General features: G+C 49.8%; 1 protein-coding gene across 5 annotated transcripts in view; it reads right to left on the bottom strand.

Annotated features, from left to right (window-relative positions):
• TP53BP2 (tumor protein p53 binding protein 2) overlaps positions 1-18,295 on the bottom strand; it is a 47,494-nt gene extending 29,199 nt beyond the window's left edge. For 4 of the 5 annotated variants that reach the window (XM_083175572.1, XM_083175576.1, XM_083175575.1 and 1 more), the window contains exons 1-2: positions 17,929-18,064; positions 15,678-15,817 (exon numbers count right to left, since the gene is read on the bottom strand). In XM_083175572.1, the coding sequence (XP_083031698.1) occupies positions 15,678-15,704 (27 nt within the window). In that variant the 5' untranslated portion in view covers positions 15,705-15,817; positions 17,929-18,064. Of the gene's footprint in view, positions 1-15,677; positions 15,818-17,928; positions 18,065-18,163 lie in introns of those variants that run through there. The other variant, XM_083175573.1, reaches the window with a different exon arrangement.
• Between the last annotated feature and the right edge of the window lie 2,130 nt (positions 18,296-20,425).

Below are 20,425 nucleotides of genomic sequence, written 5' to 3'. Positions count from 1 at the left end.
TGTGACAGACGGAGGCTGTTTGGGTCGGGAGTCTCGCGCGCTCTGCTGTGAGCGTACCAGCTGTATGCCGCGAGATGATACGGTGGCTGTATAACGTCTCCGGTGACACACCACTGTTGCGCTTATGAGAGGATGCAGGGACCGAGGTAAGCTGATTGTCGTAGAGCTCAATAAGTGAGAGATTCCTCCAGGTCCACTGACTCGATGGCGGCAACAGGGCTCCTGTTCAAGACGCGTTTCGCCGCGCTACGGCAGCTTTTTCAATTGAAAAAGCTGCCGTAGCGTGGCGAAACGCGTCTTGAACAGGAGCCCTTTTGCCGCCATAGAGTCAGTGGACCTGGAGGAATCTCTCACCTATTGAGCTCCACGACAATCAGCTTACCTCGGTCCCTGCATCCTCTCATAAGCGCAACAGTGGTGTGTCACCGGAGACGTTATACAGCCACCGTATCATCTCGCGGCATACAGCTGGTACGCTCACAGCAGAGCGCGCGAGACTCCCGACCCAAACAGCCTCCATCTGTCACAGTGTCCAGCGGCTTGCACTTGGCTGTCTGGCCGGTGCGGCTGCCCTGCAACCATCTGACACCGCCAGGCGTGGGGCACATTGGTGTATTTGTTACCCTGAACTGGGATCCGCTGCAAATTATTTGCCCACAAGTAAGCACTGTGGCTGTCGTCTCCATCGACACATAAGTGTCGACTTCATCGGCTTCACTTAACCATCGTCTGCCATCACAAAGTTATTTCAAACCCCCGCTGTGGATTACAAAAACCCTGTTGGGAGACTCTACAGGTTTTATTCACTCCCACAGAGCGCTGGCAATTTATCCTTCAATTCGGGACATTAGTACCTGGCATCATATGCGCATATGATAAAATCTACCGGGACTTGGTAACTATACATTAAATCAGCATTTGCTATTGTACATGTTTTTTAACTTTTTATACTGATATTGCTATTGTTGTTATATATTTTGTGTCCATTTATTTTAATTAATTTGTGTATGATAGGTTCATTTAATAAATTGTTATATTTGTGTGCATAAGGCGCCTACTGGTATTTCCTTCTTTCTGCTAACCTTTTTGGGGGCGGCAACCCCCTTCCAGAGGGCAGCCACTTGCACACAGCACTCAAACATAGGCCCGTAGCGCTCAAAATATATTGTTTTCTAGGGAAAGAACAGTCTGCCTCAATACTGACAGTGGGCACACTCACAGCGAATCCGTGTGTAATGCATCACACTGGGGGACTTAACGTCACATGATCGGGATCTAATGATAGTCACATACAGCGGAGACAGACATGCCTTCCGGGACTGCTCTCCTCTAAATTGTGGATCACATGTTTGAAATCATATAATATAGATGAACAAACCACGCAATACAAGATTAGATTAAACATGGATTATACCGGTTTTTCTGCAGCACCACAGGATGACGATTGTAATGCGCAAGTGCCGCGTTCCGCCTCACGAGGGACAAATCAGAGGTACAGACAAATGGTACAACAACCCCACCCGCCCTCTGGGATGAAGCCAGCAAAGATCTGAAGGAGAGTACTCCAGTAAACGAATAATGCTAGCACAGGACCCGCACAACTCTGAAGGAGAGTACTCCAGTAACAGGGATAATGCCAGCATAAGACAGGCACAGCTCTGAAGGACAGTACTCCAGTAACAGGGATAATGCCAGCACAGGACCGGCACAGCTCTGAAGGAGAGTACTCCAGTAACAAGGATAATGCTAGCACAGGACCCGCACAGCTCTGAAGGAGAGTACTCCAGTAACAAGGATAATGCCAGCACAGGACCCGCACAGCTCTGAAGGAGAGTACTCCAGTAACAAGGATAATGCCAGCACAGGACCCGCACAGCTCTGAAGGAGAGTACTCCAGTAACAAGGATAATGCCAGCACAGGACCCGCACAGCTCTGAAGGAGAGTACTCCAGTAACAGGGATAATGCCAGCATAGGACAGGCACAGCTCTGAAGGAGAGTACTCCAGTAACAGGGATAATGCCAGCATAGGACAGGCACAGCTCTGAAGGAGAGTACTCCAATAACAGGGATAATGCCAGCATAGGACAGGCACAGCTCTGAAGGAGAGTACTCCAGTAACAGGGATAATGCCAGCACAGGACAGGCACAGCCCTGAAGGAGAGTACTCCAGTAACAAGGATAATGCCAGCACAGGACCCGCACAGCTCTGAAGGAGAGTACTCCAGTAACAGGGATAATGCCAGCACAGGACCCGCACAGCTCTGAAGGAGAGTACTCCAGTAACAAGGATAATGCCAGCACAGGACCCGCACAGCTCTGAAGGAGAGTACTCCAGTAACAAGGATAATGCCAGCACAGGACCCGCACAGCTCTGAAGGAGAGTACTCCAGTAACAGGGATAATGCCAGCATAGGACCCGCACAGCTCTGAAGGAGAGTACTCCAGTCACAGGGATAATGCCAGCATAGGACCCGCACAGCTCTGAAGGAGAGTACTCCAGTAACAGGGATAATGCCAGCATAGGACCCGCACAGTTCTGAAGGAGAGTACTCCAGTAACAGGGATAATGCTAGCACAGGACCGGCACAGCTCTAAAGGAGAGTACTCCAGTAACAGGGATAATGCCAGCACAGAACCCGCACAGCTCTGAAGGAGAGTACTCCAGTAACAGGGATAATGCCAGCATAGGACCCGCACAGCTCTGAAGGAGAGTACTCCAGTAACAGGGATAATGCCAGCATAGGACCCGCACAGCTCTGAAGGAGAGTACTCCAGTCACAGGGATAATGCCAGCATAGGACCCGCACAGCTCTGAAGGAGAGTACTCCAGTAACAGGGATAATGCCAGCATAGGACCCGCACAGTTCTGAAGGAGAGTACTCCAGTAACAGGGATAATGCTAGCACAGGACCGGCACAGCTCTAAAGGAGAGTACTCCAGTAACAGGGATAATGCCAGAATAGGATCGGCACAGCTCTGAAGGAGAGTACTCCAGTAACAGGGATAATGCCAGCATAGGACCCGCACAGTTCTGAAGGAGAGTACTCCAGTAACAGGGATAATGCCAGCACAGGACCGGCACAGCTCTGAAGGAGAGTACTCCAGTAACAGGGATAATGCCAGCATAGGACCCGCACAGTTCTGAAGGAGAGTACTCCAGTAACAGGGATAATGCCAGCACAGAACCCGCACAGCTCTGAAGGAGAGTACTCCAGTAACAGGGATAATGCCAGCATAGGACCCGCACAGCTCTGAAGGAGAGTACTCCAGTAACAGGGATAATGCCAGCATAGGACCCGCACAGCTCTGAAGGAGAGTACTCCAGTCACAGGGATAATGCCAGCATAGGACCCGCACAGCTCTGAAGAAGAGTACTCCAGTAACAGGGATAATGCCAGCATAGGACCCGCACAGTTCTGAAGGAGAGTACTCCAGTAACAGGGATAATGCTAGCACAGGACCGGCACAGCTCTAAAGGAGAGTACTCCAGTAACAGGGATAATGCCAGCACAGAACCCGCACAGCTCTGAAGGAGAGTACTCCAGTAACAGGGATAATGCCAGCATAGGACCCGCACAGCTCTGAAGGAGAGTACTCCAGTAACAGGGATAATGCCAGCATAGGACCTGCACAGCTCTGAAGGAGAGTACTCCAGTCACAGGGATAATGCCAGCATAGGACCCGCACAGCTCTGAAGGAGAGTACTCCAGTAACAGGGATAATGCCAGCATAGGACCCGCACAGCTCTGAAGGAGAGTACTCCAGTCACAGGGATAATGCCAGCATAGGACCCGCACAGCTCTGAAGGAGAGTACTCCAGTAACAGGGATAATGCCAGCATAGGACCCGCACAGTTCTGAAGGAGAGTACTCCAGTAACAGGGATAATGCTAGCACAGGACCGGCACAGCTCTAAAGGAGAGTACTCCAGTAACAGGGATAATGCCAGAATAGGATCGGCACAGCTCTGAAGGAGAGTACTCCAGTAACAGGGATAATGCCAGCATAGGACCCGCACAGTTCTGAAGGAGAGTACTCCAGTAACAGGGATAATGCCAGCACAGGACCGGCACAGCTCTGAAGGAGAGTACTCCAGTAACAGGGATAATGCCAGCATAGGACCCGCACAGTTCTGAAGGAGAGTACTCCAGTAACAGGGATAATGCCAGCACAGAACCCGCACAGCTCTGAAGGAGAGTACTCCAGTAACAGGGATAATGCCAGCATAGGACCCGCACAGCTCTGAAGGAGAGTACTCCAGTAACAGGGATAATGCCAGCATAGGACCCGCACAGCTCTGAAGGAGAGTACTCCAGTCACAGGGATAATGCCAGCATAGGACCCGCACAGCTCTGAAGAAGAGTACTCCAGTAACAGGGATAATGCCAGCATAGGACCCGCACAGTTCTGAAGGAGAGTACTCCAGTAACAGGGATAATGCTAGCACAGGACCGGCACAGCTCTAAAGGAGAGTACTCCAGTAACAGGGATAATGCCAGCACAGAACCCGCACAGCTCTGAAGGAGAGTACTCCAGTAACAGGGATAATGCCAGCATAGGACCCGCACAGCTCTGAAGGAGAGTACTCCAGTAACAGGGATAATGCCAGCATAGGACCTGCACAGCTCTGAAGGAGAGTACTCCAGTCACAGGGATAATGCCAGCATAGGACCCGCACAGCTCTGAAGGAGAGTACTCCAGTAACAGGGATAATGCCAGCATAGGACCCGCACAGTTCTGAAGGAGAGTACTCCAGTAACAGGGATAATGCTAGCACAGGACCGGCACAGCTCTAAAGGAGAGTACTCCAGTAACAGGGATAATGCCAGAATAGGATCGGCACAGCTCTGAAGGAGAGTACTCCAGTAACAGGGATAATGCCAGCATAGGACCCGCACAGTTCTGAAGGAGAGTACTCCAGTAACAGGGATAATGCCAGCACAGGACCGGCACAGTTCTGAAGGAGAGTACTCCAGTAACAGGGATAATGCCAGCATAGGACCCGCACAGTTCTGAAGGAGAGTACTCCAGTAACAGGGATAATGCCAGCACAGAACCCGCACAGCTCTGAAGGAGAGTACTCCAGTAACAGGGATAATGCCAGCATAGGACCCGCACAGCTCTGAAGGAGAGTACTCCAGTAACAGGGATAATGCCAGCATAGAACCCGCACAGCTCTGAAGGACTCCTTTTTGCACATGGGCCCTTATTCTGGTTGGTGCGGTAATATCCGCGTGCGTTCATACCGCCGATGTTTTGTGTCTGCGCATGTGCAGAGGCGTCTCTGCGCATGTGCGAGCAGGGCGTACGGCCAAATCCTGCATGAAATGTGAACACTCCGAACAGGGGGTGGAGAGGGGCGTGAAGGGCTATTTGGGCTCATTACCATATGCGTTTGCCCCGCATTTCATGGGCGTTCCCATGCAAACGCTGGGCGTACGTATGGTAATGCAGTCGTGACGCAGGTGTAGGGGGCGGACATATGACATCGCCGGATGTCAGCTGCCCGCCCAGATCCCTACTTTTGCACGGAAAAATGTCCGTGTGGTCTGAGGTTGCGGGAGCTGGTGGAGCACTCGGTCCTGCATTTGATGTTCTGTGACCATCGAATGATGGGGGAGGTTCCCTGAGATGGAGGAGGCGTATTCCATGAAAAATACACGTGCGGTCCGTTCGGCCAGCTTCTTACCGCGTACGGACGGAGTTGGCGATCCGTATGGAAGGCGGGGTTTCGCATGCACGGTCCTGGCCGCATATTCGGATCCGGCCGCACCGATCAGAATAAGGGCCATGGTTTGTTTTTTTACATGCTATTACTGGTGCCTGTCCTTGTGTTTCTCTCCTATATCCCTATAGATTGTAAGCTTGCAGCAGGGCCCTCCTACCTCCAAGTCTGTCTGTTGTTACCCAGTTTGTTTGATCACTGTCTACGCAATGCAATCTGCTGCGCTATATATATGAAACTGTAAATAAATTTAAAAAAAAATTGTATGACAGCCTAAAAAAACTAAATGATTTGGATGCACAAGTAAATGAACCCTGCTAAATAAGCCAACGATCCTGTGGAAATTGATGGTTTTGGAGACAGCCCTTTGTGTGATGGGTGGTAGGGACAATCCACGGGCCGCTGCTTGGCAGGCACAGATAAGGAACACATAGTACATACGCCGTAACATGATGTGCGAGAGCGAGGATGGTGTGAGTCACTAACCGCACACACAGTGATGTAACCAGCAGTACACAGCCAGGACGGCATTAGTCACTAGCCTGCTCTCTTCCTAAATAACACAACTGGTTTTCCTGGTTTCCTGGGCACAGACAGCTGTATCCGGGTGACTGAACTGTACAACTAGGAAGCGTCCTAATCCAAATGATAATTTAACCCCATAAAGGACAAAGCGACACTGCCAAATTACAGGCGATCCCGGTGGCTCTGTTTTGTTTTTAAAATTAAAAGCAACGTGTTATGTAGGAAAACTTCCTAAAAGTAGGAATGCCACGCCAGGGGGAAGGAAAGGTCAGTGCTCCACCCTCGACATAATAATGTTATTTAACCTGGGTTTCCCAGTTGGTTAGAACCGGAGGCCTGTCCGCACATAGACTAGTACAATGGGTGACCCATTTGTGAGGCGAGCCCATTGATTGGCCAGCTGAGGCACGCAGCACCGTAACGCTCACTGTATACCAGTGTTTTTCAACCACTGTGCCGTGGCACACTAGTGTGCCTTGAGCTGTTCTCCAGTGTGCCCCCAGATCTAGAGATGCCCAAACCCATTTACAGCCACCACCAGTTCAAGTGTTATTTACTGGTCTCTTCTTTTCATTTAAAGAGCAAATGTATTTTATTTGTGTTACCTGTGGGGACCAGTGTGATTGTTTTTTATATGGGGGGCAATAGGTTTGTTTTTTCCTGTGGGGGCCAAGGTGTTTTGCCCTATGGGGGGCAATAGGTTTGTTTTTTCCTGTGGGGGCCAAGGTGTTTTGCCCTGTGGGGATCTCATAGTGTGCCTTGGAAATTTTAAAATATTATTTAGTGTGCAGCAAGGTAAAAAGGTTGAAAATCACTGCTGTATACTGTAGATCCAGTTCTGGGTGGGTGAGAGGTGTGCAGTGACACCGGGTACGCACCGCACCGACTCTAATGGACATTCCTGACATTCCTGGAATAGCTCTGAAGGCGGAAAGGTGTATGTAGAAAACCAGAGGCTGCGCCACTGGCTTATATCACCAACACATGTCCCCGACGCTTCCACGGAGAATGAACAACTCGTACTGGAACAAGCAGCACGCCCAGGTGAAACCGGTTTACTCGTGGCCAATCCTAAAATAGTACTGAACATGAAAGGCGGAGGGATGAGCCCACTGTGGCAGGTCCTTGTCACCGCAAAGTTTCCCCTAGGTTGTGCTCATCCGAGCACCTGCACCAAATCAGTGAGGAGGGTGGATTTTAAAAATTAAAGGGAAAAAAATGTAGCGCTACAAATCCAGCAGCTGTAGCCATAAAGCACGTCTAGAATCTGGGATGAGAACTTAGCAAGAACGCCTTATTCTGGGGACCCTAAAACATATTTTGGGGACCCCAGAATCAGACTTATTTGGCATGGAGTAAAACGACCTTGCTGACCGTCATCATTATTTATTTGGCGCCACAAGGGTTCTGCAGCGCCTAGCAACACATAAATGAGATAAAATGACTGACAGTACAATGCAGTTTAGGACAAGTGCATGGTAAATAAAAGGACAGTGCCATCAAGGACAGGACACTGAAGTAATAAGGGCGGCAGAGGCCTAGGGTTATGTTAGTACGGAGAAAATAATTGTCAGAAAAAGCACGTGGGGAGAGGGCCCTGCTTGTGAGAGCTTACATTCTAAAGGGGAGGCGAAGACAGACAAGAGTGCCATAGAAGGGATATAGATGAGGGATTGCTTATACAATATCATCAATGGTTTATGGTCATCAATGGTTTATGGCCAATGTCAAACACTTTTGCCATTGATGAGGGAGAACCAGATGGTTTCCCTCCATTGATGGCACAGCAAAAATCAATGTTTTTGCCCTCCAACACCCATGAAGGCCCACCCCCACATTCTGATTGGCCCAATGGATGACCATCGATAGGTAAAACTATCATTGGTCATCCATCACATACTTTATTACTTACTATCGATTCAGTTGCAGTATCACCATCGATGACATTGATGGCTATGGCACAGATGGCCATTCCTAAAATAGGGGAAGATTTATGAAGCTAGTGAAGTGATAAAGTGAAAGGTGATAATGAAGCAGCCAATCCGCTCCAAACTGTCAAACCCAGCCTGTAACATGGCAGTTAGGAGCATGTTGGCTGCTGCGTTATTACTTTCCACTTTATCACTTCACCAGGCTTAATACATCTGCCCCTTAGTTTTTATCCTAAAAATATTTATGCCACACAGCCACTGGCTGCTCCTTGCGTCTCCCTAGAACCTTGACACAGATGTTTTTAAACTACAAATCCCTGCATGCTCTGCATCAGATTTAACATGGCCAAAATAGCAAAACTGAAGCAGAGCATGCTGGGATGTGTAGTTTAAAAACATCTGCAGTGTCAAGGTTAGCCATCAAGGCCCTAGAAAATAAAAGGTCAGATGTTCAGTATTAATAACTGGCAGGGACACCCCCCCCCCAAAAGCTGTGAGACTCAGCCCCCAGTCAGGTTGACACTTCCCGTCTATTGTGCCGTAGGCAAAGAGTATAAGTGTCAGATACGACAGGTATCAAAACAAGAATAAGGAGGTACAGATAGCGTGCTACAAAACAGAGAGATCGGGGCACGGTCTCCTATTACCTATCTAGCACACAGAGGAAGAGAGACGCCAATCAGGAATGAAAAAAAAAAAAAAAAAAGCCTCGGTTTCTCTGGTTACAGCTCTCGCTGAATATCAGATATCACTGGCTCAGGGGATATGAGGAATGTGCAGGTAGTACCTGATAGGCCCCAGTCTGCAGATCCTACTGGATGAGGAGCACAAGCAGTGAGGCAGGGAGCAGGAGGAAGCACTTAGAACACTGTCCATTGTTTGGCTGCTCTAGAACACATTTCCCTACAATTGTACTACTCAGAAAACACACCGATCAACACGATCCTGTTTATATGGGAAGACAATGCGGGTACTTGGCAACAGCAGAAGTGGAAAAGTTTCACAGGAATGCAAAGTATACCAAACTGACAGGTGCAGGGGTTGTTTCGTAAAAGGTTCTGTGACGAGATGGGTACACTATGCCGCCCCGTGCCATGCATTTAGGTGCCGCACTGAATTTCAGCACCTAGACTGGTGCCAAGCCAACTGCTCCCCATCAGAGGCTCAGCTGCACCCCAATGTGGTTACTTCACTGACACTTATTGGGATATATGCAGCAGCTGCTGCAGCACCTCTTTGCTGGTGGCACTGGCTGGACCCTCCTTGATTGCTTACTGTGGATCTGGGCTGCTGGCAGAGCGCTGACTCAGGAATGTTGGGCTCAATGTGGGACGGCAAGGGGGGTGGATTAAAGAGTCATCTATAATCTGATGGTCAGAGGAACAGTGCAGGGACTGACATCGCGCAGGAAAGATTATTGGCTCAGTAAGAATGTATAAGAGCTCTCCCATGTGCCACCAGTGTACCAAAAGCAGATATTGCTTTATATGGGATACTGGGGCTCTTATTATGCTATAGTCCACCCCATTCTCACTACAAGGTCCAGTCTTGACATTCTAAACCTACTGCAGCAGGTAGAAGGAAAGGGGGGGGGGGCTCTGCCTAACACGTCACCACTTATTCCAGACTGGGTGATCTCCAACCCCATCGCTGAAGTCTATTTATTTCCAGTTTCTTACATATCGCAGCAGATTCCGTTGCGCTTTACAATTGTAGACAGAGATAAGACAAACTGGGTAACAACAGACAGACCTGGAGGCAGGAGGGCCCTGCTGCAAGCTTACAATCTATAGGGACATAGGAGGGAAACACAAGGACAGGCAACAGTAATAGCAAAGCAGGCCCACCAAGTTACAAGTCCAGAAGGGAAACTATATAATACATAAGTGCCTCAGAGGGTTATGTGTGTAGAACTTAACTATGATAGGCTTGCCTGAAGAGGTGAGTTTTCAGGGAACGCTTGAAAGTTTGGAGGCTAGCAACACTTCCAAGCTGAACTGGGCTCCAATGTGAGAGCCAACACCGCTCAGTATCAGCTAAACAGCTTAATGTTCCATGGCAGACCACTTGTGTTGCCTCCCAGGGACCTCTGGACAACACAAAAGAACAAAAAAGTGCAAACTTGCTCAGTCGGGTATCAACACAATACAAAATGACATCCCCCAAGAGGTGCAAGAGGTGGACATAAACAGTCCAATACCAACAATAGCTGTTACATACAAACAAGGAACCAAATAACCCAGGTTTTTTTTGTGTGTGTGTGTGGGGGGGGGGCTGCAGCTATTAGCTCAAGTCACCTATAATCATCCCAGCACTAATAGGAAGGAAGCATTTTAGCGATTAAGAGTGCAAGAGCTTGGCAGGGCATGCTGAGACTTGCAGTTCCACGCCTGCCACAAGCCAGTCATGCATGGCAATACATTGTTACATTCTATATGGAACAACTGCATTATTGTACCCACACAGCAAGTATACAAATTTGTCACTCAGACTCTGCCTGCTCTGTCAGGTGCCGACACAGAGAGAGCCGACACGAGACATGAAGGACATAGGACACACTTATTCACATCAGTAACACAACAGCTTTAATACACATTATGCATCCAGCACTGGCTTTACCAGTTCTTTGCATTTGATGAGGACATTTATAGAACTTGGCGGACAGGTAACGGTAACACAGCGGTGTAACCCGCAGGCTGCAGCCTAGATCGGGCAATTGGCCCGCCGTGGCAGTCGAGGCCCAAGAATAATCACAAGGGTAATGTATCAAACTCCACTAAATCCTTATTGGGCATGTTGGTATGATATGTTGACTGTCGACATTAAGAACATGTCAGCATTCTGGTGTCCATTAACTGTCGACAGTCAAATGCTGACATAACGTTTCCCACAAAAGTCATTAAAATTGAAAGGATTTGTCTTTTTAAAGGTCAAAATTTAGAACATGTTGACATTCTGGTGTCGACGTGCTGACTGTACACTGTTGGTTAATGCTGTCAGAATACTGCCACAGATGCCCACTGCCATCCATCTCCCAGCCGCAGGTCTCCGCCAGACTGAATCCGTCCTAACAGGACCCCCATGGCGAGCAGCCGTGGTCCAGCGCCAAAAGCAGATGTGTAGCCAGGGGCTATGGAAAGCAGACGAGGAATCCCATCGAGGAAGAATTCACATGAGGAATCCCATAAAACATTAAAGCTGGAGGTATAGGATTTCACAGCAGTCAAATCATTAAATAACGCCAATAAAAACTTGTGTAAACATCCTATGAAACAGCCATCGCTACCAGACCGTGGAGAACCTCACAATTCACCAGGTCCTGCAGCAGATCCTGAGAGAACGAGTGGGGTGTATTCTCCTAGTACTTCGGTTCACAGAGCAGCGAGCGCTGATGGTACATTACAGGAGGCGTGTCCATACACGGAAATGGATTTCTCCTGCATCTGTATGGGACGAGCATTCTACATAGAACTCCAGGCGGTAGTAATTACATTTGCCGGGCATTAGACACAAAGATACATTTACAAGAATATAAAATGAGATGTGGTTAATAAATAATGGCGGCCCCCTTATATGCAGGCGGGTGGGATATTTCCCAATCACTCCAGCCCTGCTCTATGTCAGCCTGACATACCTGTTTATAGTGACTCTTATCTGGCTGGCCACAGAGATAAGGAGGGAGAGTCTGACTGCTCTGTGTATACAGCATTACTAGAAAGGACAGCACTGCACCTATTGCAGCCAGCAGTCTCCCAGGAGAGGATATAGGTGGTTACAGGCTCTGAGTGCGAGAGGAGGGGGGGGGGGAGGTTTGTTGTTTGTTGTGCACACACACCATTACTGGAACCCATCTCCACTTAGACCTCTCATAGATAAGGGCCTGTTAGGTGGTAAATAGTTGGCGTGTACCCAGTATTAGGGCATGTGGACATAACGAACACTCCTGTACACGAAGATAAAGCAAGCGAGAGTCATTCCAGAGTGCCTGCATCCCCTAACAGGCACTTCTAAGGGTCAGACAGCGGTGAGGGACTGAGTTACGCAGCGGTAGTAAATACTGCCTGCAATACATGCTTATCCTGGAAACCACATGCAATGCAGGAGTACCACATACTAGAGAATGAAACACTGGGCCCGATTCAGCAACAATCATGCCACAGCGAATTCGATGCAGGGACAGATATTGCTGCACTGCGCATGGGTAACAGTGAATTTACGCATGTGCAGGGCCGCAGTGTGAATGCCTTCACTGACCATCACAGTCAGGGGGCAGGGCAGTGGGGCTGCATTTCCTGGGCGTGCCCATAAAAATAGTGGGTGTGACCAGAAAACCGCTAGGCGTCTCCATGCAAATGCAGGCGGATCTAAGCCTGCACTGGGTGGGCAGCTGGCGTCAGCGCCTACACCCCCTTTTCAGCGATCATCAAATGATTTTTCATCCGTGCGGTCACGTCAGCGAACACATCCATTCAAATGCTTCCTTCGCTCGGCAAGGGGGGGGCACAGTTAAAAGTCATGGACACAGTTAGAAGTCAACCACAGCCCCTCGCATCGCTCGGACCACTATTTTATACTCCCACCACGCCCTAGTGGATGGTAGGGTCTGAAATACCGCCTGTCGGCACAAAAAAACAGTGAAAAACCCCATGTCGACATTGCGACCTGTTGACATAACCCATGTCGACCTAAAACCATGTCGACATTGTCTCATGTTGACCTAGAGACGTCGACATTCATCCATGTCGACCTAGAACCCTGTTGACCTAAGTGTGGTCGATAATACGACCATATCCCGGTGAATCACCCCCAATATTAATTTTATAAAGAGATCACTGAGGCATGAGGCACCGAAGCTGGAGGCGGGTGCATAAGCAACATTACCCGGCAATTGCTGAACCTGAACGCTGTGAGCAGTGTAAGATCTGCATCCCAGTTCTCATATAAATAGGGCGATACTTCACAATGCCCCCCAGTTCCAGGTAATTCTCCAGACCGCCATTGCTGCATTTATCCTGCAATACCAGGACACTACATTTCCAATGGGAAGGACGGCACAGCCCGCATAATGCAGTCACAGATACAGGGACCGGCTCATTATATAAACCAGATGAAATACCCCCAACTGTCATCTCTCTAACACCGATTACATGTAAATCCAGAGTTATATCATGTGCCCCCGGTCAGCACAATTCAAGCTATCCAAAAACTGAAAACACAAATTCACCATAATTGTCCTTTCATTAACAGACCAACACGAACGCTCCTGTCCGACAAGTGCGAGAGCAAATATTACCCTGAACAACCTCAAAACAAATGAACAGTGACATCCAGATGTCTTTCAGCAGGGTGTATGTAATATCCAAGGACGTTATGTACAGTCATAGCATCTAAACTAGGCATGTCCAAACGATGGCCCTCCAGCTGTTGTGAAACTACAAGTCCCATCATGCCATGCCACAGTTTTGCTATTACGGAATTCTAAAACTATGGAAAGGCATGCTGGGATGTGTAGTTTCACAACAGCTGGAGGGCCACAGTTTGGACATGCCTGGTCTAAACAATCAGTTTACACAGCAGGATCATCTCCCTAGAACTTAAAAAAAATAATCTCTACATATAATGAAAAATCTGAGGGTTGTGTCTATACGGGGTGCACTGATGTCAGAAGGCCAAGATGCATACACCGGAATACCAACAATTGGTAAGTATGCAGGGAGCAGGAGCATGCGGCTGGGGAAGGCGGGGTTAGGTTATGTCAGGGTTAAGGTGCCCATACACTTGTAAGATTTTGGTATTTTTCATCCAATTCCGACGCACCAGAGAAATCGGATGAAAAGTGTTAAAAATGCATGTGTTTGACATCCAATTGGAGCTGGAAATCACATGGGTTGCACTATAGATGTGTCGGTTTGGGCAGCCTTCAACAGGCTTGGCTGGGTTGGCATACGGTGTATTCTATGCAGTCCTGCTGACAGGGAAGCTGCCGGACGGGTCAAGGGAAATCTAATGTGACTTCTCTCTTCGGAGAAGTCGCATATGGGCACCTTTAGGCTGTGGGGAAGGGGGGTTAGGGGTAGGCGGTAGATACGGAGGTTAGACACGCGGCAATGGTTTGGGGGTTAGCACACGTGTGCATTCTCCATATAGAGATCCCGGGGTTGGTCTTTTGAGTGCTGTCATCCTGAATGCCAGGGATTATGGGTGCGCTATATAAGAAACTGTTAATAAATAAATTATACATACCCCATCTGTAAATAGAAGTGTTTTTGAGAAATATACTCCTAGGGACTGTATATTAACCATGGAGACCAAACAAATATTTGGAATTTTTGTTGGTGTCTGTCTGTTCCGGCATAAAGCAAAAACTACTGGATGAATCTGGATGGCGATGTCACTATTGTATCGCTTAAGGACATAGAACGAAACTGAGGTATGTATGATCACCATGTGACATCAGGCGAGCAATAAAGGGAAGGCCAGGTGCTCTACCCCGGCGCGTGTTCCATTTGCCAATTAATAACAGACACCCACGTGAGCGAAGCTGCGGGCAAACGCCAGGAAAATAACCCAGGGAAATAATACTGTATATGAGAATCTGGCCGGCCAGGCAGTCAATGTCTCATGGTCCTTTAACCTGTGGAATTTGTAACCCTGGGGCATCTCAGAGGTGCACTACCTTCACCAAGTCACACAATTATACTTGTATATCAGATAACATTAATACACGTAGCTAACACACTACAAATCTGAAGGAGTGGTTCTCCGACAATTACAGATATGATTTGGAATGTGAGAATTCCTAGATCTTTCAGATCACATACACGGAAAATTCACAATGAACATGAAGTGTCGCAACAGTTTTGCGAGTGTCACTCCCACTCAGATTTATTGCTACAAGAGTGGACTTTACACTGAAGGATCTCAGTGCGAGAAATTTAAACAACAACACTCAAAACGAAAGGGCACCCAGCGCAACACAAGCGGGAACACAAGGAGGGGGTCAGTAGAGTGGTGTCTATAGTATAAACCCAACAATTTGCTGGGAACAGAACAGTACCACCAAAATCAGAGCGCAATCACGGGGGGGCATTGCAAGTTGGCATTATAATGGGTGGGTGGTATAAAGAGGCAGGCTTAAGGGTTCTCAGGTGACCGGACAGCCGCTCCACACAGAGCGGGTGCTTTACTAAACAATAGCAGCCACATTTAAAAGCACAATGCTAGTAACCAGATATAGCTGAGTATTTATCTTCCACGTAGTAACCAGGTGAATGTGAAATCTCCCATGTAAGGAAATCAATACCACTGTCACCCAATAAGATGCGAATGATCTATCTCTGCAACTACTACTACAATGACAAACATGTTATAGACCCCTATAGCCACTATAGTCCTTGTTTAGGTATGTGCAGAACGATTATCGTGGCTTTAGGTGTACTGTAAAACCACCTCTAGGAATAAGCAAACGTATACGGGATGGAAGAAAGTTACTTACCGGCATCATTTTGGGCCCGTACCGCATTTACGCAGTGGATGGAAGCCAGAGGCCGTGTCCGGAAGAGATGTGTTGGATGATCTCGAACCACTGAGCTCAGTGTAAACACAACCACGGGATTACTGATGGGGCATGGGGACCTAGGATTGTACAAGTAGATGCATAAGTGACAGGCCTGGTATAGTCTCCTCTGCTATGGGCATGTACCATTATATGCCTGTGTCACCGAGACCCTGTGCCCCAGGCCTTCACATACACCTCCCTAGTAAGCCTTTGTGGGAAGGTGTTTGTGCCCAGCAGTTTCACCTCCGTGTTATCAAATGATCTGTAGTGCCCACTGTGTCAGCTGTACTTTGTCAACCGGACTCCACTTTGTCTAAGCTGTTCTCTGGCAGTTATCACCCCACTTTGTGCCAGCTGTTCTCTGTGAGTTAGCACCCCACCTTGGGCATGATCAGATTGCCCCCAAACTTATGCCCGCTGTCATAGATCATTCGTACCAGGCAGCACCCACCCATAGTACCCCTAACCACCCCCATAGTGCTCATAACCACCCACAACAAAGCGCTCTGTACCAGTCAGACACCCCCCCCCCCCCATATAGTGCTCTGTACCAGTCAGCCCCCCCCCCCCATATAGTGCTCTATACCAGTCATATCCCCCCCATATAGTGCTCTGTACCAGTCAGATCCCCCCCATATAGTGCTCTGTACCAGTCAGATCCCCCCCATATAGTGCTCTGTACCAGTCAGATCCCCCCCATATAGTGCTCTGTACCATTCAGATCCCCCCATATAGTGCTCTGTACCAGTCAGATCCCCCCCATATAGTGCTCTGTACCAGTCAGATCCCCCCCATATAGTGCTCTGTACCAGTCAGATCCCCCCCATATAGTGCTCTGTACCAGTCAGATCCCCCCCATATAGTGCTCTGTACCAGTCAGCCCCCCCCCCATATAGTGCTCTGTACCAGTCATATCCCCCCCATATAGTGCTCTGTACCAGTCAGATCCCCCCCATATAGTGCTTTGTACCATTCAGATCCCCCCCATATAGTGCTTTGTACCATTCAGATCCCCCCCATATAGTGCTTTGTACCATTCAGATCCCCCCCATATAGTGCTTTGTACCATTCAGATCCCCCCATATAGTGCTTTGTACCAGTCAGATCCCCCCCATATAGTGCTCTGTACCAGTCAGATCCCCCCCATATAGTGCTCTGTACCAGTCAGATCCCTCCCATATAGTACTCTGTACCAGTCAGATCCCCCCCATATAGTGCTTTGTACCAGTCAGATCCCCCCATATAGTGCTCTGTACCAGTCAGATCCCCCCCATATAGTGCTCTGTACCAGTCAGATCCCCCCCATATAGTGCTCTGTACCAGTCAGATCCCCCCCATATAGTGCCCTGTACCAGTCAGATCCCCCCATATAGTGCCCTGTACCAGTCAGATCCCCCCCATATAGTGCCCTGTACCAGTCAGATCCCCCCCATATAGTGCCCTGTAGCAGTCAGATCCCCCATATAGTGCTCTGTACCAATCAGATCCCCCATATAGTGCTCTGTACCAGTCAGATCCCCAGATATAGTGCTCTGTACCAGTCAGATCCCCAGATATAGTGCTCTGTACCAGTCAGATCCCCCATACAGCACTCTGTACCAGTCAGATCCCCCTTCACCCATATTGCACTCTGTAGCAGTCAGATCTCCCCATATAGAGCTCTGTACCAGTCAGATCACCCCATATAGGGCTCTATACCAGTCAGATCCCCCCCCCCATATAGCGCTCCCATATAGCGCTCCCATATAGCGCTCTGTACCAGTCAGATCCCCCCATATAGAGCTCTGTACCAGACAGATCCACCCATATAGAGCTGTGTACCAGTCAGATCCCCCCATATAGCGCTCTGTACCAGTCAGAGCCCCTCATATAGCGCTCTGTACCAGTCAGAGCCCCCCATATAGCACTGTGTACCAGTCAGAGCCCCCCCATATATCGCTGTGTACCAGTCAGAGCCCCCATTATATTGCTCTGTACCAGTCAGATCCCCCCATATAGTGCTCTGTACCAGTCAGATCCCCCCCATATAGTCTAGAGCTCTGTACCAGTCAGATCCCCCCCATATAGCGCTCTGTACAGTTCAGTGCCCCCCATGTAGCGCTATGGAGCAGACCCCCTCACAGACGCCGGTAGCACAGTCCCCCAGCCGTAGTGAGATCACAGCCCGGTACCGGACGCTAGCACACACCTGCAGGCATCGGTGGCCCCGTCCGTGTCTCCAGCTTTGTGTGACGGCGGAGGAGGTGGCTGAGCGGCGCTGCGGACACACAGGCCGATACTGACCCTCCCCCGGCAGCGGTCGTGACGTCACCCACACCCCTGACTAGCTCCGCCCCTCCGCGGCCGCCATCCTCCCCGCCCACCCCCGGGCCGCCCTCCTGCACACCTCCCGAGTCCCGGCCTCTCTCCTGTTATTGTTGTACCTGAACTCTGCCGTATGTACCGTCCCCGGGCGGCGCGGTCACCGTGTGCCCGAGTCTGGGAGAAGTTGTAACAAAGTAAAATGGCCGCGGTCTCCCCCTCCCTTCAAGTTCGGGGCACAACATGGGTTACCATAGCAACAAACCATAGTCTCTACTCGCACTCTCTCCCTGCTCCATACTCACTCGCTGCTTGTGCTCCACTCCCTCCCTGTGCTCCACTCCCTCCCTGTGCTCCACTCACTCTCTGCACTCCACTCTAATTACCCACTCATTTTCCACTCATTGTCCTCCACACACGATCTGTACTTCACTTTTACTCACTACCCACACTGCCTGTGCTCCACTCCCTCCCTAACTGTGCCCCGCATTCACTGCCTGTGCTACACTCACACTCTGCACTCCACACACACACTCACTCCCTCCCTGTAATCCACACTCACTCCCTGTGCTCCACAATTTACTCCCTGCCTGTGCTCCACACTCACTCCCTCCTTGTGCACCACACTCACTGCTTGTGCTCCACATACTCCCTCCCTCTCTGTGCTCCACTCATTTACTGCTTGTGCGCAGTGGCGTAGCTACAGGGGTCGCAGCGGTCGCACCTGCGACCGGGCCCCTGAGCCAGGGGGGCCCAGCCCCCGCCACTGTCCGGCCTGGTTACTCAGAGGTCATACCTCCGCTCCGAGTCCTCATCTCAGCTCTCACTAGGCTGCCGGCAGCACTGCAATAGCTGCCGGTGCGCCTATGTTTCCGGCCACCAGCCCGTCAGCTACGGCTGCCCCTGCCTTCCCCTGCACACAGAGACAGACGCTAGAAGTCATAATTCACCTCTAGCGTCTGACAGGAAGCGCAGCTCTGCACTTCCTGGTAACGCGGCTGCAGAGCTGTGCTCCCTGTCAGAGACGCTGGAAGTGAAAAATGACTCTAGCGCAGGGTTGCCTACATTTGAAAAGAAGTTTCAGGGAGATTTTAGATGTGGAGGGGGGCGTGTCATGTTCCATCCATAGGGCGTGTCTAATGACACATATGTTTCCACCACCACTCTACCCTTTTCCCCCCTGTGTGACCCTGACTGTGCCCTCCCTAACTGTGCCCTGTGCCACCCTGACTTTTTACCCTAGGTAATAGAGTAAATGATTTCTCTCTCCCTTACCCCGCCCCACATATTCATAAAACGTATTCAATTGCCCCCCCATCCACGCTGCTGAAGCAGCTTTATAAAAATGTTTCATCTCCCTCTGCCCCCTCCCCACTGCTTATTGGAGATTTAATAACGAGGCTGAAGTTGGCCTCGTGATTTAATAAGCAAAAGCTCAGCAGCCACAAGCTCTCCATGACCATCCACCAATCAATCAATCTTACCCACTACCGCTGTGTATGCTCCCCGTGCTGCGCTGCATTTGCGGCTATTTCCTACTGTACACTAGAGTAGTCTTCACGGCACTCACCAATAAATGTCTCCCGCGGCCGCTCCTGTTCCCGCTCCCGCTGGCCATGCTGCGCTGCCTGAGTGCCAAGCTCTGTGTAGCTGCTGCTGCGGACAGCGCTACCAGTACCCACAGAGCCCCGCGACGGCCGGCATTCAACAGGAAAGCTGCGCCGTCATGACAGGGTACGTCATGATGTCGCGCTTACAGAGTCCAACCCTGGTACTTTGTGACTCGCGCATGCGCAGTCACAGGTTTCTCTGTAGAGCTAAAAAAACCGGGAGGATGAGGCCTATTCCAGTGAGACCGGGAGGAATGATCAACAAGCGGGAGACTCCCGCAAAATGCGGGAGGGTAGGCAACTATGCTCTAGCGTCTGTCTCTCTCTGCGCAGGGTAAGGCAGGGGCAGCAACAGCAGTGTACGGGCGGGTGGCTGGGGTGGGCACATACGTATTAACCCCTTGGCAACGAGCTAGAACCCCTGGCAACGGGAATAAACCCCCCTTGGCAACGAGCATTAACCCCTGATAAAAAAAAAATTAACCACTTGGCAACATCCAATAACCCCTGGCAACACATATTAACCCCTTGGCAACGAGCAAGAACCCATGGCAACGGACATTAACCCCCCTTGGCAATGATGTATTAAAATATAAACAGACCGAGATTTTAATTTTGTTGTATGTAGGGGGGCCCCAAGGTGACCTTTCGCACCAGGGCCCATGAACCCTTAGCTACGCCCCTGCTTGTGCGCCACACTCACTCACTGCCTGTGCTCCATTCACTTACTGCTTGTTCGCCACACTCACTCCCTCCCTGAGCTCCTCACTCACT

The sequence above is a fragment of the Crinia signifera genome, chromosome 3 (assembly GCF_055691185.1).
Source record: "Crinia signifera chromosome 3, ASM5569118v1, whole genome shotgun sequence".
Lineage (NCBI taxonomy): Eukaryota > Metazoa > Chordata > Amphibia > Anura > Myobatrachidae > Crinia > Crinia signifera.
The sequence above is the reverse complement of the archived record's forward strand: the minus strand, read 5'-3'. Positions and strand labels throughout refer to the sequence as shown.